The sequence below is a fragment of the Garra rufa genome, chromosome 12 (genome assembly GCF_049309525.1).
Source record: "Garra rufa chromosome 12, GarRuf1.0, whole genome shotgun sequence".
NCBI lineage: Eukaryota > Metazoa > Chordata > Actinopteri > Cypriniformes > Cyprinidae > Garra > Garra rufa.
In genome coordinates, this window is record NC_133372.1 from 25266001 (window position 1) to 25289352 (window position 23352).

At 34.6% G+C, this 23352-nt stretch overlaps 2 protein-coding genes across 2 annotated transcripts in view; both read right to left on the bottom strand.

The window, feature by feature from the left end:
• The window catches only part of dipk1ab (divergent protein kinase domain 1Ab), a 45130-nt gene extending 42404 nt beyond the window's left edge, over positions 1-2726 (bottom strand). The window contains 3 exon segments of the mRNA XM_073851251.1: positions 2468-2551; positions 2635-2682; positions 2685-2726. Coding sequence (XP_073707352.1) covers positions 2468-2551; positions 2635-2682; positions 2685-2726 — 174 coding nt within the window.
• Positions 2727-6024: 3298 nt separating this feature from the next.
• zbtb11 (zinc finger and BTB domain containing 11) lies at positions 6025-22788 on the bottom strand. Its single transcript, XM_073851696.1, has 10 exons — positions 22224-22788; positions 20459-20679; positions 20031-20262; positions 15204-16219; positions 12907-13203; positions 12418-12814; positions 9782-9899; positions 9499-9657; positions 9073-9248; positions 6025-7132 (listed from the first exon to the last, which is right to left on the bottom strand). Exons 1-10 carry the CDS (start codon positions 22531-22533, stop codon positions 6615-6617), a joined length of 3444 nt encoding a protein of 1147 aa, XP_073707797.1. The 5' UTR covers positions 22534-22788; the 3' UTR covers positions 6025-6614.
• Between the last annotated feature and the right edge of the window lie 564 nt (positions 22789-23352).

The window sequence follows — 23352 nt, forward strand, 5'->3', positions numbered from 1 at the left end:
TGAATTATTTAGAAAAATGAATAGATAATGCCCATTTATTTTATTTTTAATTATTTATTTATTCATTTTCATAGTGTAGAACAACTGGGTGAATTATGAGCTATTCACATAGAGCAAAGAAATCCAAAGAATAAGAAAGTAAAACAATAATAAATATTTGTAAATATATGCTTATATGGGCCATTCTATAGAATTAGTTCAAAGTCAGAGTTGAAAACATCTTGAAAAAAAATTTTTTTTCCAAAAATTTGTATGTATGCTTTTTTTATATATATATATATATATATATATATATATATATTTTGTCCTCTCCCCAAATTTTTCACGATCGAAACGCAGTATTAATAATTTATTTAGAAGGGTTATATTGACATATTAAGATTTTGTTTACATTTACCTTGTAAATATATTTTTGCTATTTTATTAAAGGTTTTTAGAGGCAAATCAATAACAGTTACAATTTTAACAATATTTCAAGTAGGATTTATGAGATTTGTTTTATTTTTAATCATTTTTTTTTTCTTTGTAAAGGCAAAAAAGTTGATTATACTGATTTCAAACTTAATGATTTATTAGTTTGAATATGCATTGAACCAAAAGCTATCATAACATCTTAGTTGCTAATTCGGTATACTTTATTTTTGACAAAACATCATGTTTTGGTCGGGACTATATTTTCGGTTTTAACCCAAACTACTAAAACATACTAAAATGCTAAAATAAATTAATAACTGCACTAAAATTTTGCTTATTTTCCCCGAAAAAAGTGTTCCCTTTTGCCACTACCAAAACAATGATGACATGTTACGGTCTTGACAATTTTATTGGATAACACCCAAAAAAAAAAAAAGATGTCACTACCGAAACTGTTTCGGTCGCAACTGTTTTGTGACAATTTGAATCTAGTTTTTAAATCAGTTGTGCATATATAAAAACTATCATGGAATAACTACCAAAAAAGTGTGCTTAATTGTCAAAAAAATAAATTTTATAATTTATAACAAAGAAAATATAAAACAAATATTTAAACAAATATTAAAAATATAAAAAAACAATAATAAAAAGATACATTTAAAAACAACAATGGTAAAAATACAAAAAATATTTAAATATAATTTCCTTAAGAAATCTAGGAGTTAGGGTTCGGGACAGCCACCTTCCAAATGAAAGTACCCAATAAATGATGATTTTTTTTATATATATATATTAAGCTTACTGACATGTTAAATATTATTGTAGGTTAGATAATAGCAGGATCCTAGTAAACATTTAAGATTTGAGATGCTTTTTAAATGTGTTTTTTGATTGTGGGACAGCAGTTTGCATCAATTGTGTAGAATGGTCTATATCTATGGTTTAAAAGCCTTAATAATTTGCCATTAAACTATAAAAGATATTAATATAAGCATAAACAAGTTGGTTTTTATGATGCCGTGAATGTTTCATAAGTACTGGTAAAAAACACTCATTCAGTGCTCACGTTAAAATGAAAAAGAAGGAGCTGTGGTTTTGTCAGACCAATTTATGTGCAATTAGTAGAGTCCAAGTTTCTCAAACTTTCCACGTCAAGGGTGGAAATAGTAAAAGCACTTAATATCACATCCTACAGACACATGGGCTCTGTACAAACAGTTCTGCAATAACATCAGTCTGCACCTTCTTAGCTACTCTTAGCCTATGTGTTTAAATGTATTCTTTTTTTTTTATTCTTAATTTAATATTTCAATGCAATATGACATTAAATCATTAGCAAAACTCTGCAGAAGTCTAATAAAGACTCAGACAAGTAGGCTAGATGTCCCTGAAAAGACTTTCGCAATGCAACTAGGTGTATTATTCTCTTGAGTTAAATACATATGAGCTTCTATTGACGTTGCTCAGTATTAATAGAAGTGTAAAATGAGGTCGTCAATCTTTGACGCACATCATGAACACACAGCGCCCCGACGAGTTTGGGAATTCGTGGTTTATATTTTGCAATACATTCTTGATAGGCAAGAGAAATGTTTTCAGCAGGACTATAAAAATGTTATACAGCAGCGCGGTTGCTACAGCAACGACTGACCCGACGATGTATAAAACGCAGCAACATCAGTTTCATCCATCACATCTATGAAATCCACAGGAGGAAAGCAACGGATACAGTTGCGAACATGCCATTTCGGTATTTTCAGTAGGATAAAATATTAAAATGAGGCTCATGGGTCGAAAAATGGTTGAAAAGAGCCGCACGACGCATTCAGTCGTTGCACTAAAGCTAGTTAGATGGAGTGAAGCTTTAGGAAGAGATGAAGGCTTCAAAAACTTCAGAGTCCAAACGGGATAACAGCGTCCCCGCCTCGTTCATTCAAATCTCACACAAATTATTCCAAGTACACGGATGGCTATTAAAGCGAAATACTTGGTACGATTTATGAACAAGTTAACGTTAGCTAACGTTACATGCGATGCTGGTTTCGCGTCTTACCTGGATATAGACGGGTCGCTTCAGCCAGATCCACGGTATCAGACCCCGTGCCATGATTGAAACACCACATTTCACAGCACTAACCTACCACAGATACATCATTAGTGTTCGGTGAAAGCTGTTTAAATAATGACAAAACACAAATTGTAACAAGCAGTGTCCTTTACCAAGCCAAGGTCTTTCTCGCCATGGGGAGAGAGGAGGATGAAGAGTGTGTGAGGCTCCTCAGGCGCCGCACCTCACGCGCGACGAGCAACATCTGCGCTTACATCCACTGGATGAGCTTGCGTTCATCAACACGAGAGACCACGCGAACTAGCCTCATTTTTGACAACCAGATGAAGTCTGAGGAAGTTTGTGCACATTTATAGGGCTTTGGTGATATCAGTGTCGATTGAAAAAAAAAAAATTAAAATTAAGTATATAAAATAAACATCCGGATATGAAATTTCACGCAGGTGGGCTAATGTGGTCAATATTTTTCTCCAAATAAGGTCAGACCAGTGTGTGAAAATGTTTATTGAACAAAAATCTCGCCTTCCTAAACATTTAAGAACAAATAAACACGAGTTGAAATAAATACGTGATTATAGCATATTTTATGAATTAGTGGTCACCATGAGCTGGGTAGATTACTTACAAATAATTTAAAAAATAATAAATAAATAAATTAATTAATTAAAAAAAAGATTTTTGGGGAATATTTCAGGAATTTTTGGAAAAGTCAGAAAAGTAACGTAATACATTACATTACACAACACATTTTAGTTAATATAATCAGATTACCTTTAGATTACTTTTGTCCTAACTCACTTATTACATTAGTTTAAACATGATAATCTTGTACCATAATGGTGTAAAAATACATAAGAAAACATTAAATTTTTTGTTATTAACAGGATTAGGTGCATTAAATATTATATTACGTCAATGTTTCCCAAACTGTTTTTTTTTAATATTTCGGGAATTTTTGAAAAAGTCAGAAATGTAACGTGATCCATTACATTACACATTTTAGTTAATATAATCAGATTACTTTTAGATTACTTTTGTCCTAACTCGTTTTTCACATTGGCTTAAATAGGATAATCTTGTACCATAATAATGTTAAAATACAAAAAGTAAGAAAACATATTTAATTTGTTGTTATTAACAAGATGAAGTGCATTAAATATTATATTAAGTCAATGTTTCTCCAAACTGGTATTTGTGAAGGAAATGTAGGGGATTTATTTATGACTTCAATGAAAAACTAATAATTAATTTAATCATAATAATTTTTAGTAAAAAAACTTACTAAAAAATAAATATTTTATTTGTTTACCTGCATGACCATAACCAATGCCAAATAACTAAAAAGAACATAAAAAGTGATACTTAAATATATTTTAGAATCAAGTAAATATATTAAATATATAATTGAAAGAAAATCAGATGACAAAAAAAGATTGTGACTTTGTGTATTTAAATGTGTTTGAAAGACAAAAGGCTTAGACATAGAAATAACAACCTATAGAGTGATAATTCAAATAAAAATCATTGTGTTCATCAGTAGTGGATGCAATATTAAAACACTTCTTAAACCTGAAATGAGTTTTGTAAATCCAGTGGTCAAATGCTGTGTCGCCAACTGCCTAATGAATGATCTTTGTGTGAATGTCCGCAAAACTTGAGGAGTTTCTGAATGTATATAAGCAGGAAGCTATTTTAGAATTTAAAAGAAAATTTAAAAGATGAAACAGAGGAATTAGGGAGAATCAATAAATTCTGTATAATTTATTACTATTGTGTAAATCATATGTAATCATGTAATCCATACAAAAGTAACTGTATTCTGATTGTGAGTATTTTAAAATGTAATGTACTCTAATCTAAAGTACTTAATTTTTTGAATATGATCATGTAATGTATTCAATTACTACCCAGCTCTGGTGGTCACACACTATGAAAAAAAAAAAAGATAATAATTGTGTAACTACTTGTGTAAATTATGGTAGTAAATAACCACTACCCCATAAAATAGATTAGTATTTTTATAAAAAGGAGTTACTCAACTAATTAGTTATTAGCAATAAATTTATAATAATAGCTTTGAGATTTTTGGGAATCTTTCGGGAATTTTTGGAAAAGTTTCCAAATTTAATGACGTAGATGAATAAAATACACTGGAAATACTTGTAACATCAAATGTGGACCACATCATTTACCATCAATTTAACATAAAAAAAACTATTTTTTGCAGTGCATAGCTAAAATCATGGGTGGCTAAAACAATTTTACTTTACACTATTACAAAATCCGTACAAATAGGGCACGATTTGCTGTATTAATGATTTTTTTTTTTAATGTCTATAACATTACATACATCTATGGTCTATTCAGTTGAAAAGAAATTAGGTTTTTGAGGATATAGTGGACTTCAATGGTGGCTAACTGGTTGAAGGTCCAAATTGCAGTTTCAATGCAGCTTCAAAGGACACTCTACACGGTCTTATCTAGTGAAATGATTGGTCATTTTCTAAAAAGAATGACAATTTCTATACTTTTTACCCACAAATGCTGGTCTTGCACTAGCTCGACCTCACGCATTACTTAATCATGTAGGCGGAACTACCGGCCCAGTGTTTACAACGCAAAAAGTCAAACGCCCTTTAGAAAAAAGGTGAAACAAAGATGTTGGATGATTTTGAAGAAATGAGGTGGAGTTTTTTTGCCATGCCCTACCTTTTTGAACCAAAAAAACAGACGAAGAACTAACCGCACGTGACTTTTCCCAACATGATTACATAATGCGTGAAGACACAAATCAGTGTTGCCAAATCCACGGTTTTATTGTTGCTGCAACCTCAATAATGTGATATTTAGCCCCTGGAATACAACTTTCACCAGGAGAACCCGACAAAAAGCATGTATTTTATCCCCCAGATCACGATTTTTAACTGGGGACCCCACTTGAAACGATAGTTTGGAGTAAAAATTAGGCGGATTTTGTTATGAAAACCTGGCAACCCTGACATGCATGTGCATCACAGATCTAGTGCAAAATGAGCATTTGTGGTTAAAATGTGTAGAATTGTTCTTTCTTTTTATAAATAAAAAGACCAATCATTTTGATAGGTAAGACCCTTATTCCTTGGCTGGGATCAGGTAGAGCCCTTTGAAGCTGCATTGAAACTACAATTTGGACCTTCGACCCGTTGGCTAACATTGAAGTCCGCTATATGGAGAAAAATTCTGGAATGTTTTCCTCAAAACACTTAATTTCTTTTCAACTGAAGAAAGAAAGACATGAACATCTTGGATGACATAGGGGTTAGTAAATGATCCGGAAATGTTAATTCTGGAAGTGAACTAATCTTTTAAGAAAAACGGCAGTCGGAACACCAATAGATTTAATCTTATTTTACAAAATGTCCGCCAACAGCTAACACTAGAATAGAAACCATAGTACATTTTTACTATGAGCTCTTACAAATTTTAGGATTCTGGTGGTAGTGCATTTACAAATTTTTACACTTCAAGACACATAAAATGAAAAACAGCAAAGAAATATAGCGCATGGTGCATCCCTGCAGACAGGGAGTTTTTTTATTTGGTTGTCATTTCTGCTGCTATACATAGTACTCAGCTGAGACCGAGAGGCACCGCATTATACAACAGACAAGAGCCTATGGCCATTTTGATAAGACTGTTAGAGCTTATATCTCAGCTTTACAAAGAATCGAAAGAAAAAACAGCCTTAATAATGACGAATAATATAAGCCTAGTTACAAAAAAGCCAAATGTGTTTATATTGGAATTTATTTGTTTGTCCTATGCTTGATTGTGACTGTATTACAATGCAAATTATTCTGTTTATGTACACATGTACACAAGTACTACAATGCAAATCAAGCATATTCACACATCCACATCATGCACTGATTCACACATAAACACACTCACACTCCAGCTGTGGCAAGGCTGACGTCTGCGAACTCAAGAGTCCTTTGAGCTTAGTTTAATTTACATTTACAACAAAAATAAATGAGCACTTTTTACATTATCACACAGGATTTATATGACAACAGAAAAAGAATAAACCTGCTCTGACAAGTCAGGTTCTGTTGAGGTGGTTAATGAGATGCCAGATCTGAGTACTTGTGTCTCATTCCACCTCTGCCACATGGGCCACCTCCACTTCCATGGTCTGGATGATTTCTGGTGTGTCTTCCACTTTGACTGCAGCCTGCTGTGCCAGGACGTAGTTCACCACCTGCATAATACTCTGATCGGACAACGTGGCCACGGCTCCCTCGCTCACAGCCTGAACGGCCTCCACGGTTTCTTCTGTGATGAGCACGGTCTCGATCTCCTCTGTGGTGGGAGGCTGTGGAGGTTGGAGTTCAGGCGGCAGCTCGGAACTGAGAATGCTGACGGCGTGCTCCACCTGCGTACCTTGGTTGTGAAACTGAAGAGTGTCTTTTTCCAGCATGATCTTACCGGGCAACTGATCTCCGTGGAACTTTGTTATGTGCTTCCGGAGTGTTCTGGCATCTATGTGGGCCTCCTGGCACAATGGGCAGACGTAAGGGCGCTCGCCCGTGTGAGTGCGAACGTGGCGCTTCAGTGAACGAGCATCGGCCCATGCAACCCCACAGGTTAGACACTCAAAGGGCTTCACTCCTTAAAAAAAAACAGCAGCATGACATCTGTTATGCTCGGCTTTTTATAAGCATTTCAAGTGGCTGACACCCAAAGCAAAATGTCAGCTGACTGTAAAATTGCCACAAACAAGCCTGAAAGTGTGTAGGATGTCTGATTAGACTGAACATCTCAACAGGATGATGACTGAATCCCAATAATGACTCACGTTGATTATTTCCTGTTTGCCGGGACTGTACAGAGACTTGCAGTGCCATCTACAGAGGCATTGCAGATGTACAGAGTAGAGAATCTTTTCATTAAAAGCAAATCATAATTTGCTTTGAGTGACGTGTAAAACAATGTATATTTTTGCAAAAATAAATAAATCAATAAACAAACAAGTAAATTAAAAAATGCTAATAAATAAATAAATTGTACTTTTAGAATTTAGTGGCAAAAAGGCATTTTGTGGAGTACACAGAAAATATAAAAATATAAATAATAATATAAAATGTTTTATATACATGACCCTGGATCAAAAAAAACAAAAAAACAGTCTTAAGTAGTACAGGTCAAAATTATCATTTTTTTCTTTTATGCGAAAATTAATTAGGATATTAAGTAAAGATCATGTTCTATGTCTATTTTCTACCGAAAATATATCAAAACTTAATTTTTGATTAGTAATATGCATTGCTAAGAACTTCATTTGGACAACTTTAATGGCGATATTCTCCATATTTCGATTTTTTTTCCATTCTCAGATTCCAGATTTTCAAACAGTTGTATCTCGGCCAAATACTGTCTTATTCTAATAAACCATAGATCAATAGAAAGCTTATGTATTAATCTCAATTTAAAAAAAAGTACCCTTATGACTGGTATTATTATTATTATTTACAAAAATACATTTGTTTGGATCCTGAATGTTCACAAAGCAAACAAAAAATTTTTTTGCAAAACAATCTAACACTGCTGTTTTTAAGGTTTTTAATGTTTTTTATAGAACATTTCTAATGCAAAAGGCTGCATTTATTTTGTCAAAAATACAGAAGTAACCAGGAATATTGTGAAATATTTTTACAATTTAAAATAATGGTTTTATATTTTAATACATTTTAAATTATAATTTAATTCTGTGATGCAAAGCTAAATTTTCATCAGCCACCATTTGAGTCCTCTGTGTCACATGATCCTTCAGAAATCATTCTAATATGCTGATTTATTATCATAAACATTTGTACTACTTAATATTTTTCTGGAACCTTTTTTAGGGTTCTCTGATGAATAAAATGATTAAAAAAGAACAGGATTTATTTTAAAGTAGAAATCTTTGGCAACAACATACACTAGCATTTAAAAGTTTGGGGTCAGTATTGTTTTCTTTCATTTTTCTGAATGAAATGAATACTTCTATTCAGCAAGGACATGTTAAATTCATGAAAAGTGATAGTGAAGACCTGTATTGTAAGAAAATATTTATGTTTTGAATAAATGCTGTTCTTTTAAAAGCTTTACTCGTCAAAGAATCCTGGGGAAAAAAGGATGACATTTTTCAAAAATATTACGAAGCACAACTGTTTCCAACATTGATAATAAATCAGCATATTAGAATAATTTCTGAAGGATCATGTGACACTAAGGATTGGATAAAGAATGGACTAATGGCTGATAAAAAAAACAGCTTTACATTACAGAAATAAATTATATTTTAAAGTTTATTAAAATATAAAACCACTATTTTAAATTGTAATAATATTTCACAATATTACCGTTTTTTTTCTGTATTTTTGGTCAAATAAATGCAGCCTTGATGAGCATTCTAGACTTCTTTAAAGAACATTACAAATCTTACTTATTGAACAGCAGTGTATATATACATTTTTGGTTTGTTTTGAACGAAACCGTTCATAAATCTGCCTATAAATGATTTATTATCATTCTACAAACCATAAGTTTACGTGTGATTCTCCACTCACCCTGGTGATTATTCATGTGACGACGGTACTCTCTGAGCTGTGTGAACTTCCTCCCACAGTGTTCACACTCTCTCTCCAAGTTTTGCTTCACTCTGCCCTTCTTTCCATGAGTGGCTTTCTTGACATGCCGTCTGAACAGGGCCTTCTCAAAGAACTCCTTCCCACACACATTACACCTGCCAAAAGGACAAAACATACAATTTAGTTTGACGTCTACCTTAGGTTGACTTGAGTCTCTCTAGAGTTCAGATATTATAGAATACAGAATTTCATTTCCATGACAGGTCCTTTTCAGATATAAGGCCATGTCATGTATGTTTCAGTGTAAAAAACTTGATCTTTACAGATAAATGGAAATCTATTTAATCTATTTTCTTCTTCTTAGGACAAAAAAATTTAATCTTTTCAAAGCCCCTTTTCTCTCACCTGAAAGGTTCTGCAACGGTGTGCGATTTGACGTGCGAGTACCAGTCCTTCTTCCAGCTGTAGCATTTGCCGCAGACCTGGCACTGGAAGGGCTTTAAGCCTAAGTGCTTATTCATGTGCTGCTGTAGGTCTTTTGCTTCAAAGAAACTCTTATCACAGCTATAATGAGGGAACAAAAGGAACAAAAGAAAGAACAAAACCATTATAGTGAAAAATAAGTAGATTAATAGTCTAATCGGGTGTTTGCAGGAAGCTGTCATGTGTCAAAGAATAAGGCACTTACTGAGAACAGTGGAATGAGCGGACCTCAGGTTTGGGTTGATGTTTCTTGAGGTGTTTGCTCAGTCCGGATGCACGGTGAAAAGATGCTCCACAGGTTGTGCATAAGTACTTTGATTCACCTGTTAACACATTTAGCATTTATCGTAATGTTACAAACAGTGTAATAACTACATTAAATATTTGCTCAGACAATACTTTGACTGAAAAGCGATAGTTCACCCACAAATAAAAATCCTGTCATTGCTAACTCACCCTCATATCATTCCAAACCATAAGACCTTCATTCATCTTCGAAACACAAATTAACGCATATCAGAAAACATATTTTTGATGGAATCAACATTTTTAGATCATTAAAACTAAGAACACTTAATATTTTATTTACAGAATTTATTCAGCTTTTTGGCATGTCTTTTAACCATTTTCTTTTATTTTTGGTTTTTATCTGTATTTTACTTTTTAATTTTAAGTTTCTATTTTGCTTGCTTTACATTATCATTGTGTGAGAAATCTGTTCTGAAAATTTAGGGTTAGCAAGATTTTTTTTTTTTACGTTTCTAAGGATGTGTTTAAACTTTTCATGTTTGGTTAGATTAAAATGAACTCTGGTGCGATTGCTCTGGTAGTGCAGTTTATTAAGTGTGAATGCTGCCATCCAAACTCTGGTGTGCACCAAACAAGCGGACTAAGACCACTAAAAAGATGGTCCAAACAAATTCTGGTGCAGTTCGATCGAAATATGAATGCAACACAGACCAAATACTTCTAAACGAACCAAAAACAGGAAGTAATGACAAGATGCGACGCTATGCGACGTGATTTCACTAAAGGAACAAGGGGTGTATCCAAAACAAAATGAGCAGAGGGCAAACGTGGAGCAATGAGGAGGCCTTTTATGAGCTCTTTGTGAGTTTGCAGGTGGTGAAAATAAAATCGTGTACCTTTCCGATTTTTCAAATTTTTTGCACCCTCAGATCTTCAAATAGTTGCAACTTGGCCAAATATTACCAACCATACATATTATATCTTAACCAACCATACATCAATGGAAAGCTTATTTATTTATTTTTATTTTATTCAGCTTTAAGATGATGTATAAATCTCATTTTCAAAAAAAAAAAGACCATTATGCTTTATTATTATTTACAAAAATACATGTGTTTGGCTCTTGAAAAGATAATTTAGCAAAACAATTATATACTGTATACACTGCCAAACGTTTGGGATTAGTAAGGTTTTACTGTTTTTAAATAAGTTTGTAATGCTCAAGCCTGCATTTATTTAATCAAAAATACAGAAATAACCATTAATATTGTGAAATAGTCTTACAATAGATTTTTTTTTTCTATTTTAATATACAATAAAATACAATTTATTTTTAGTGATGCAAAGCTTAATTTTTATCAGCCACCATTCGAGTCCTTGGTGTCATATGAGCCTTCAGAAATCATTTTGGTTGGAAACAATTGTGCTGCTTAATAGTTTTCGGAACCTTTGAAAAATTTTTTAGGATTCTTTGATGAATAAAATTATTAAAAAAAGAACAGGATTTACTTTAAAGTAGAAATCTTTTGCAACAACATACACTACCATTTAAAAGTTTGAGGTCAGTATTTAGTTTTCTTTCTTTTTCTGAATGAAATGAATACTTCTATTTAGCAAGGATATGTTAAATTCATGAAAAGTGATAGTGAAGAGCTGTATTGTAAGAAAACATTTTTGTTTTGAATAAATGCTGTCTTTTAAATCTTAGTCCAGCAGACGGCATTAGGTTTATTCGACTTAAAGCACGGAACGCACATTTTCCTTTTATTTGGAGTGTTCTGTGAGTTACGTCACAAAATATACGTCATTCAACCCGACCAATCAGGTTGTAAATGTTTCACTATGCCTTTAGGTTCGATATCTTTAGGTTCACTTTTAAAAAATGCCAGTGTGAATGCTAAGCACACCAGGACCAAATATATAATTGACCTTTTTGGTCTAGACCAAATGAACCAAACAAACCAAACTACAAGTGTGAACACATTTAAAAAAGTCTAATATGGTCCACATCACTGCATTTAACTGATCAAGAATACAGTAAAAACAGTAATATTGTGAAATATTATTACAGTTTAAGCTTCTTGATATTTTGCAAACCATTGTATCTGGAAACCATGATACAATTTTTCAGGATTCTTTGATTAAATTTAAAAACAGAATTAATTTAAAATGGAAAACGTTTGTAACATTATAAATGTCTTTACTGTCACTTTTGATCAATTCAATTTTAACTGAATAAAACAAAAAACAAAAAAAAAACACTTAAATTACAAGAGTCAGAACGCTGGCTGTGTTGTGGTACTCTTGTGCAGCAGAGACTGACATGGAAGAGAAGCAATTCTTGTTTCTGTCTTCTTTGCGCACAAAAAGTATTCTTGTAGCTTACAGTTAAACCACTGATGCCACATGGACTATTTTACAGATGTCCTTACTACCTTTCTGGGCCTTAAACGTGTCAGTTGCGTTGCGCTCTATGCAGCCTCAGAAAGCTCTTGGATTTCATCAAAAATATCTTAATTTGTGTTCTGAAGATGAACAAAGGTCTTACGGGTTTGTATGACATGAGGGTGAAAGGAGTGTGTGTGTGTTTACCTGTATGAATGCTTGTATGCTCCTCCAGGCTTCTCTTGGTGACGAAAGACTTCTCACAGACAGTGCACTGAAATCTCTTGAGGGAGTCGTGCAGAGCCCTGTGCATCTTCAGGCTGTGCTTTGTGGCAAAGCTCTTCCCGCAAACCTTGCAGGTGTGTGGCCTCACCCCTGTGTGGTTCAGCATATGAATGCGTAGGGAGTACAGCTTGGGCAGAGTCTTGCCACAGATGTCGCACACAAACTCCCGTTTGGTGCGAAACCTCGACTGGTCTTCTGACCCCTGAGACTCTTCTGCGGCCATGGCTCGTGTCATACTGGCTCTCTGGGTCTTCTGATGCTTGTGACGGGCCAAATGCGCACGGAGTGAAGCTGCGTATTGGAACTCCTTATTGCAAATCTATAAGGTTAAAATAAAAGTTGAAATAATAACCAAAATGTTTAATGATTAGGATAGAATTGTTAATGTTAATTAAGCCCAGGGGTACATACACTGCACTTGAAGCTGCGAGTCTTCTCATGTTTCAGAGCGTGCATAATGAGGGCGTACCGCCTTTGGAACACCATGCCACACTCATTACATGCGTGTTCTCCCTCCGCAGCTCCTCCTGGCTCTCCCTGTAGTGTGCCCTCCTCCACAGTCTCTGGCTGGTCTGCAACAGGCTCCGGTTCCTCTGCTAACGCAGCTTCGGCTTCAGAAGCAGCCTCCAGGTTTAGCTCTAAAAACTCATCAGGATTCTTCTTCGCAGACTGAACCGGTCGGCCTCTTCTGGCAAATTTCTGAGGTGTCTGTGGACACAGTGTGATTCTAATAAGACAATCTGGCTGACTGCCTGCCTTTGAGTGCATTTTTTTTGGTTTCTGTCCTAATCCTTGGCTCACTGAACAACATCATAATACTGGGGTCAATAACAAATAACAGTGTCTATGATAAGGATTTAAAACATAAATAAATTAAATAAAATCTAAAATCTAGTTTAAAATGCATGTCCCAAGTTTAACTATTAATGTTTATATTTGAATGTTTTCATTTCAATTTTGTGTTTTAAAAAAAATATATTTATGCCATTTTTAAGAAAAGTTTAAATCTAATGAATCTGATGAAAATATGCAACATTTAAAAATACAAAATAACATTTTACCTTAAATAATAAATAAGAATGTAAACATCTAAATATTTTAAAAGCAGTTTATTTATCTAATTTATCTAATATTTTTTAAAGATTACTTTCTGATTATAAATATAATTAATGACTTTTTTCCTCGCAAGCTTGTGTTTCTGCATGACTTGGCATATAATGGTTTTTCAAATATTAATAAGCGGTGAAGCAGATTACCAGTCAAAAGTTTTTGAACAGTAAGAGTTTATGTTTTTTAAAGAATTCTTTTCTGCTCACCAAGTCTGCATTTATTTGATTAAAAAATACAGCAAAAGCAGTAATATTGTGAAATATTTTTACTATTTAAAATAACTACTTTCTATTTAAATGTATTTTAAAATGTAATTTATTTCCGTGATCAAAGCTAAATTATCAGCATCATTACTCCAGTTTTCAGTGTCACATGATTCTTCAGAAATCATTCTAATATGCTGATTTGCTGTTCAAGGAACATTATTATTATTATTATCATTATCAATATTTAAAACAGTCAAGTACATTTTTTTCAGGATTCTTTGATCAATAGAAAGATGCAAAAATCAGCATTTATCTGAAATTAAGAAGTTTTGTAACATTAAACACTATACCATTCAAAATCTTGGTGACAGTATAATGTTTTTTTATTTGTTTTAATTTTTTTGTGAAAGAAGTGATAGAAATGAATACTTCTATTTAGCAAGGATGCTTTAAATCGATCAAAGATTATTATAAATTATAAATTGCTACAAAAGATTTCTATTTCAGATAAATGCTGAAATAGAATGCTGTTCTCTCTATTCATCAGAGTAAGCTGAAAAAAATTCTACTCTGTTGTTTACAACATAATAATAATAATAATGCATGTATTTTTAACAGCAAATCAGAATATTATTAGATACTAGAGTAATGAAAATTCAGCTTTGAACAGGAATACATTACATTTTAAAATATATTCAGATAGAAAACAGTTATTTTAAATAGTAAAAATATTTTAAAAAATTACTGTTTTGCTGTACTTGGATCAAATAAATTCAGGCTCGGTGAGCAGAAGAGACTTATTTAAAAAAAACATTTCTGTTCAAAAACTTTTGACTGGTAGTGTACATTTTTCCAAGAAATAATAAATACATTTATTTTAAGTTTATTTTAAGTCAGATCTAAATTGTTTTAATGGTTTCAAAACATACTTTTTAAGGCAAAGCGTTTTGTTTTTAACAATTATTATTCATACAAAAATATTACATTTTTTAAGTTTCCACAAGTTGGCACATCAAAGACTTGACTGAAAATATATATATTTTTTAATAAATTTGAATATGCCCATTTTTAGTATTATTATTTGTTACTGTTAATGTGTTAATTACTTAAGGTTTTCATTTAAAACATTCTATTATTTTAATGAAGTTTGTTTCCTCATAATGATTTTAAGACATGACATCAGGACACCAGTAGAGGCTTTGCAAAAAGGTGAATCAAGGCCACATAGGGGGCACTCCTGAGCACCCTTTTAAGCTATAAAATGACAGATGGGCCACCCCTGCGGTCTTGTGGGCCTCACAGACATGCCAAGTCCAAAAGGGCACCATTTGGGACAAGGCCATCGTCACATTTACAAATGAATCGTATGTCGAGTGAATGAGAGCTGCGTACCTTCGCAGGAGGCGAGGTGCTTTTCTCCTCCTCCTCTGTCTCAAGTCCCATATGAAGACGAATGTACCCTCCTTCCTTCACAGATCGTTTTCTCAGGTATCTCTTGTTGGGATCTACGCATTCCTCTTCTTTTTTCTCTCCATCGGCAGAGGATCCATCCTCAACACCCTCCATTTCTATGGGTTCTTCTTCTGAAGGAAGAGAAGGAGGAGGTTCCTGTTGCTTCACTTTAGGTGGTCTTCCTGGCCTCCTTTTTACTGGTGCAGGAGCTGGCTGTGGTGCTGCTGCGGCAGGCTCAGGCTGGCGTGTTGGTTCAGCCGCCTGGGGCTCATCCTGCACAGCAGGCGGTGCTGCTGCAGCTAAATGCACAATCTCAGAAGCATCTGTTTTGCCAGGATCCACACTAATGAGAAAGGCTCCTGTCTGCATGCTTTCTGCGACAGGTGTGTCACCAAGCTGTGGCTCCTCTACAGACCAACAAGCCTGTACTACAGCCAGGGACTCACCTGAACCTGCCTGTCCAGAGTGAGTGACCAGAGTCATGGTCTCGCCCTCTTCAGCCTGGCCGCTGTGGGCGACCATGGCAAGAGACTCAGCTGAGCCAGCCTGTCCGCTATGAGTGACTACAGTCATAGTTTCACCATCTACGGTCGCACCAGCAAGCAACGCCAGCGATTCAGCTGTCCCGATTTCACTTGTGATGACAGCAAGAGACTGTCCTTCTTCAGATGTGCCTTCACTCTGCATAGTCACCACATATGTTTCAGAAGCGGTGGGTGTGACTGGCTGAGGGGGTGCGGGTTGGCTGGATACCACAGTGTGAATGTCTCCTCTCTGGTAGACCATCAGCTTCTGCTCTTCCACTTTCTTATGCACGGACTCACAGATCTGAAGCACTTCCGCCATCAATAAATGCCGTGCCAGAGTGGCTACCTCTGCCATCACGCAAAAGTTGAAGGTCAGGTTGGAGGTGTAGGCAAAATCCAATAACGGCAGAAAACTGGCCTTGCTGAAGCCTGGCAGGAAAAACAACACAAAAGAAACAAAGGCAATTCAAATACATACAATATTCTCAAATAACACATCAATAAATTAAATGGTTAATGTTCTAATTACGAACTAGTTAGGGAGCATTTCTATCTAGGCATCATTTAACACAATAGTGGTTGACTAATGTAGTTTTTAATAGCCATTGTCAGTCTATAAAATAAACAGACTTTTACTTTAGACAGCAGTTTTCTTAATTTTGTGATCCTATTATAGTATTTCCACAAAGTAGGGATAAATCTGAGGATTTAACCGCTGGATTCACTATCGTTTGCGAGGTCTGTGGAATTAAATATGTAAAAACACTTATTTAAAAGGATTCACCAAATGCAATGTGGTACTCATGAACACGCATCAAAGACCGACACGGAAGAGACGAAATTGTTGAATAAAGTCGTTCTTTTGTTTACTTTGCACACAAAACGTATTCTCGTAGCTTCATAAAATTAAAGTTGAACTATTGATGTCACATGGACTATTTTAATGATGTCCTTACTACCTTTTTGGGCCTTGAACGTGTCAGTTGCGTTGCTGTCTATGCAGGATCAGGGGTTTTTGGGTTATATCAAAAATAACTTAATTTGTGCTTTGAAGATAAACAAAGGTCTTATAGTTTTGGAATGAAATAAGGATGAGTAATTAATGACAGAATTTGCATTTTTGGGTGAACTTTCCCTTTAAATGATGTAAATCCATATTTGCTGAATATCAAATATGTCTAATTATCTATTAGACAGTAAACTAATAAAGACAAGGGCGCTACTGTGTGTCTATGTTGATGTGCTTTCAAAATAAAAGTCCTGCTTCCACCACTTATCAACTTAACAGAAAAAAACGTTTTCCTAACAATTTGCTCAGTAAGAAGTTGAATCCATGATGGCAGATGAGGCTGAATAAAATTGTTAAAAAAAAAAAGAATAGTATTAAAAAGAACAATAGTACCCATCTCACTAAATTGTGTATGTGCAATATATTTTATGCATATTACAGTGGGATCGAAAGTTTGGGCACCCCAGGTAAAATTTTGTATTAATGTGCATAAAGAAGCCAAGGAAAGATGGAAAAATCTCCAAAAGGCATCAAATTACAGATTACACATTCTTATAATATGTCAAAAAAAGTTAGATTTTATTTCCATCATTTACACTTTCAAAATAACAGAAAACAAATGGCGTCTGCAAAAGTTTGGGCACCCTGCAGAGTTAATATCTTGTACTGCCCCCTATGGCAAGTATCACAGCTTGTAAACGCTTTTTGTAGCCAGCCAAGAGTCTTTCAATTTTTGTTTGAGGTATCTTTGCCCATTCTTCCTCACAAAAGTCTTCCAGTTCTTTGAGATTTCTGGGCTGTCTGTCGCACACTGCTCTTTTAAGGTCTATCCACAGGTTTTCAATTATGTTGAGGTCAGGAGATTGTGAAGGCCATGGCAAAACCTTCAGTTTACGCCTCTTGATGTAATCCACCATGGATTTTGAGGTGTGTTTAGGATCATTATCCATTTGTAGAAGCCTTCCTCTCTTTAACTTCAGCTTTTTCACAGATGGCATCCAAAATTTGCTGAAATTTTATTGAATCCATTTTTCCTTCTACTCGTGAAATGTTCCCTGTGCCACTTGCTGCAATACAACCCCAAAGCATGACTGATCCACCCCCATGCTTGACAGTTGGACAGAGGTTCTTTTCATAAAATTCTTTTCCTTTCTTCTCCAAACGTACCTTTGCTCATTCCGGCCAAAAAGTTATATTTTAACCTCATTGGTCCACAGAACTTGTATCCAAAATGCATCAGGCTTGTCTACATGTTCATTTGCAAAGTTCAAACGCTGATTTTTGTGGTGAGGACGTAGAAGAGGTTTTCTTCTGATGACTCTTCCATGAAGACCATATTTGTACAAGTATCTCTTTATAGTGGAATAGTGTACCACAACTCAAGTGTCTGCCAGATCTTTCTGGAGGGATCGTGCAGTCAAACGTGGGTTTTGACTTACTTTTCTCACAATCCTGCGAGCTGTTCTGTCTGATATTTTTCTTGGTCTTCCAGATCTTGCTTTAACTTCCACTGTTCCTGATGACTGCCATTTCTTAATTACATTCCGAACAGAGGATATTGGCATCTGAAAACGCTTTGCTATCATCTTATATCCTTCTCCTGCTTTGTGAGTGTCAACTATTTTCAGTTTGAGTTTTCTAGACAACTGCTTAGAAGAACCCATGGTGCTGATTGTTGGGGCAAGGTCAGATGAGTCTGGGCATTTAAAACCTTTGAGATTGACATCACCTGGTCTTTCCAGACGATGACTGAGAACAATTCATGACACTGTCAGGTCTCAGCTTTTCAAAGGGGGCAGTGCATGCTATAAACTCTGCAGGGTGCCCAAACTTTTGCAGACGCCTTTTTTTGTTTTCTGTTATTTTGAAAGTGTAAATGATGGAAATAAAATCTAACTTTTTTTGACATATTATAAGAATTTCTAATCTGTAATTTGATGCCTTTTGGAGATTTTTCCATCTTTCCTTGGCTTCTTTATGCACATTAATACAAATTTTTACCTGGGGTGCCCAAACTTTCGATCCCCACTGTATATGAACCATTCTCAAAGTGTTAACAGAGTTGCTGCCCATGAATAGAGTTTCATATTCATAGTCACTTATAGTCACTTCAAGGTCATATTTTGGTTTAGATGTTGTCTATGAACTATGACGTTTAAAACAGAGATTATATTTTAAAGGCAAAGTTCACCCTCAAATGAAAATTCTGTTATAGTTTATTTACCCTCATGGTGTTCCAAACCTGTAATGACTTTCTACTGTTGAACATAACAGTTTTTTTTTAAAGAATGCTGGTACCCAAACAGTAGGACGGCATTTTAATGCCACATTAAAAAAGAAAAAGAAAAAAAAGAAATCTAAGATTTCAAAATTAAAGAGAATGAAGTCAAAATATTTCAAGAATAAAGTCGAAATATTTTGAGAATAAAGTCAAAATATTTCGACAATAAAGTAAAAAATATTAGAATAAAATCAAAATGTTTTGAGAATAAAGTCGAAATTACGAGAATTAATTTGTAGCAAAAATTACGAGATTAAAGCTATACTTTGATAGCCAATTTTAGCCTATTGCGCATGCAAATGGCCCGGATTGGGAGCACCGCAACATATTCCAAAGTCTCAGCTTTCAAAATCTGTCAGTTTCATAGCGAAATACAAAAAATATGTCTACTACAATAATGTGTTTTCACGCTCTTTAATGTGGCGTGACAAAATCACTGTATTTGCCTCTGTTTAAGCAACTTGTTTTCTTTTCCCATTACAGTGAGGCATTATTTTCATTAAATTAGGCTACCTATTGTTTTTCCATTCCTTATGATGTTTCTTCATGTTTATATCATGCTATAAAATTGAAATAAAGAGGAAAAACACATCTATAATTTGTATTTCATGGTAAAACTGACAGAATTTGAAAGCTGAGCTGTGTAATATAAAAGCAGCAAATCACAAAATTATTGCGATTACTGCCCACTAAAACGTGGTCATAAAAAAAAGTTTAGGTACCATAGCAAAAAATTATTGTCTTTTATGTTCCACAGAAGTCACTTTGAACTTTGAAGTCAGTCATACAGCTCTGGAACGACATGAGGGTGAGTAAATGATGACTGAATTTTCACTTTTGGGTTAACTGTACCTTTATATTATTCATATTATTAAACATAAATCCTTGAATTGGTTTGCCTTTCAGTTTGCTTGATTATTTGAGTAAACAGCATGCTGCATTTTTCTCACCAGAGAGGTCAACGACAGCTTCATGACTGGACATAGCACCCTTTTCCACAAAGAGCTCGTAGAAATAATCACTGCAGGAGGCCAGGATAGCTTTGTGCGCGCGATACTCCTCACCCTCAATAAGCAGGGTGATATCACAGAACTCATTATTCAGTCGCTGCTGGTTCAACTTGTCCAGCATCGTCTGGCCATGCTTCGGTAAGAACTGCTTGACAATTCCCTTACTGTCCACCTATAAGCATGCATACAGGGGAATATAATATCATTATTAGATACATTTGTATAAAACATAAAATATAATACTTGTGTTTATATTAATTGTAATTTAAAATAAATACTATTTATTAACATCTTTTAATATCAAGAAATGTAAATGTTTAGTGAACCAATTTTGATTTAGTGACACTGAAATGGTATACTATACTTACAAACACCAATTCGTGTTTATCAACTGCACTGGACTGCTCCGGATCCAAATCATCATTTGCCTCATCGTCCTCTTCCTCACTGGCACAGGCCGAGGTCTTCCGTTTCGCTTGTCGGGCAGCCGCTTGTTTTGTGGTATCTTCAGAATTGCCTCTTCCCTTCTCCTGCTTGCTTTGGCAGTAACTGCACTCTCTGATGCAATCCTTCACCTGCTTCAGCACACCTGTCATAAGACAATTAGGTTTAGACTACATATAATAACAGACTGTTTTTAAAAACAATAAGTTCCACCTATTTCAATATATGAGGATTCTTATCACCTGTTCAATCTCAGAAACTGCCATGTTAAATTCATACACAATCGTACTTAGAAAATAAAAAGCTATTCTGAGTATGATGATCCACTTATTTTTTTTATATACTGCTTGCATAGTCTGTCACACACATATAAATATATACAGTTAAAGTCAAAAGTTTACATACACCTTGCAGAATCTGCATAATGTTCATTATTTTACCAAAATAAGAGGGATCATACGAAATGTATGTTATTTTTTACATTAAAGATGTTTACATAGTCCACAAGAGAAAATAATAGTTGAATTTATAAAAAGTGACCCTGTTCAAAAGTTTACATACACTTCATTCATTGCTCTGTTTTGTTTTGTTTTTTCTTAGTGATAGTTGTTCATGAGTCCCCAGTTAAACTGTTAAATTCTTCGGTTTTTCAGCATTTTTTATGTATTTGAACCCTTTCCAAAAATGACTGCATTATATTGAGACCCATCTTTTCACACTGAGGACAACTGAGGGACTCATGCTCAACTATTACAGAAGGTTCAAACGCTCACTGATGCTCCAGAAGGAAAAACAAGCATTAAGAGCCAGAGGGTGAAAACTTTTTGAAAGTGAAGATCAGGGTAAAACTTCTGGGAAACATGTAAGTATCTTCTGTAGCTTCTAAAAGGCAGACCAAAAATGAAAAAGTGAGCATTTGAACCTTATGTAATATATGCATTTGAGTTTTTCAGTCGTCCTCAGTGATGGATCATACAGTCATGGTTGGAAAGGGTTTAAAAAACACAAAAATGCTCAAAAAACAAAAAAAACTAAAAAATTGTGGGACCTGAAGGATTTTTCTGAAGAATAGTGGGCAGTTTAACTGTTCAGGACAAACAAGGAACTAATGAACAACTATCACTAAACAAAAAAACACCGCTGTGGATCATCCAGGTAACAGCTCAGTATTAGGAATCAAGTGTGTACATTTTTGAATGGGGTCATTTTTATAAATTCACCTATTATTTTCTGTTGTGGACTGTATGGAAATGTATTTTATGTGAAATATCTTATTCAGGTTAGTACTAAATAAAAAATATCATGCATTTTGTATGAACCCTCTTATTTTGGTAAAATAGTTAACACTTTGTAGATTCTGCAAGGTGTATGTAACTTTTGAATTCAACTGAATATATAGATGTTTTATAAACAACATTCATAGAGACTAAACTAAAGTAGTATGAAGAAGATTGAAGATGTAAAGTAAATGCTGGTAAAAAGCCGTAATAATGAAATATTACCTATATGTTCATAACATATGTATGCATATGTTTATAAATACGTTTATTAGAGGCAGAATTCAACTGTAGCTTCTCATCATACTGACAAGAAATATTTAAGCGTTTCCAGCGGTGACACTGCGTAAAGCTGTGTCACATTAACTTGGTCTGGAAAGCTCTACTGTCATTAAAGCTGTGATTAGTGTACCTCTCCACCAGTACTTCTGGGAGATGATTTCCCATGTTTGCTGCTGGTTGAGGTGTTCCCCTCCGGACGTGATGTGCGCCTCCGTGATGAGTTCCTTCCGTCTCTCGGCCTGCAGCACCACTTCAAGCTCCGTGAATTCATCCAGGCCTTTCTGCCTCCTCTGATAATAAAGAATCCCATTGCGCACTATGTAACAAGCAGCCGCCTTACGGATCTTTCTCTTGGTGTTACCGTGCGTGCCCGGTGCGTAAGGCTCACGTTCATCAGTCAAGTAGCGCTGGATGGCTAAGTAGCTCTCCTCGCTCGACATAACACCGATTAATGAAGCTCACTCAACAGAAACAGCACACATCAGCCAGTGAGAGGTATTCTCAAGCGTAGAATTCAATTAGGTATTTTTTCAGCCCGTTTCCACTTCCATAGATGACACGGAAAAGTATCGAGGGTAATATTTCAGAAATATTTTCCAAGGGGGAACGTCAGTTCTTGACCGTGTGGGGTGGACTTGCCTGAACAGACAAAATGGCTGCTGCACAACCGGATGTTGCGTTTGAAATGGCGGAAGCAGCGATGAGCACTTCACGTGTAGGACGGTCATGGTAACAGCAGAGAGCGCTGCTTACCAGTAAGATCATTTTACTAAACATTTGGTAACTCTAACATAAACGGATAAAGAACAATACATTTATTACACTATGTATTAATAAAAATACAGTTGTTCATTGTTTCTTCATGTTAGTTTATATTGCGTTGACCAATGTTAACAAACACAACTTGTGATTTTATCTGCATCTGTAAATGCTGAAATTAACATTAACTAAGATTAATAAACGCTGTAAAAGTATTGTTTATTCTTAGTTAATGTTAATCAATGTAGCTAACTAATGTTAAATAATGAACCTTATTGTAAAGTGTTACCAAAATCACAAGTTGTGTGTGTTAACATTAAATAATGCTCTGTGAACTAACAATGAACAACTTTATTTTTATTAACATTAACAAAGATTGTTTCATAGTGTAATAAATGTATTGTTTATTGTTATTTCATGTTAGTCAATACGTTAAGCTAATGTTAACAAGTGGCAACTTATTGTAAATTCTTACTGGAATAATAACTTAAAGTGTACAT

Coding starts and splice junctions, on each gene's coding strand:
- zbtb11 (XM_073851696.1), bottom strand. CDS start 22,533: ATGTCGAGCGAGGAGAGCTACTTAGCCATCCAGCGCTACTTGACTGAT. Junction 16,220..20,030: donor AGCTGTCGTTGACCTCTCTG/GTGAGAAAAATG, acceptor TTTTCCTGCCAG/GCTTCAGCAAGGCCAGTTTT. Junction 13,204..15,203: donor GCACCTCGCCTCCTGCGAAG/GTACGCAGCTCT, acceptor CTGTGTCCACAG/ACACCTCAGAAATTTGCCAG.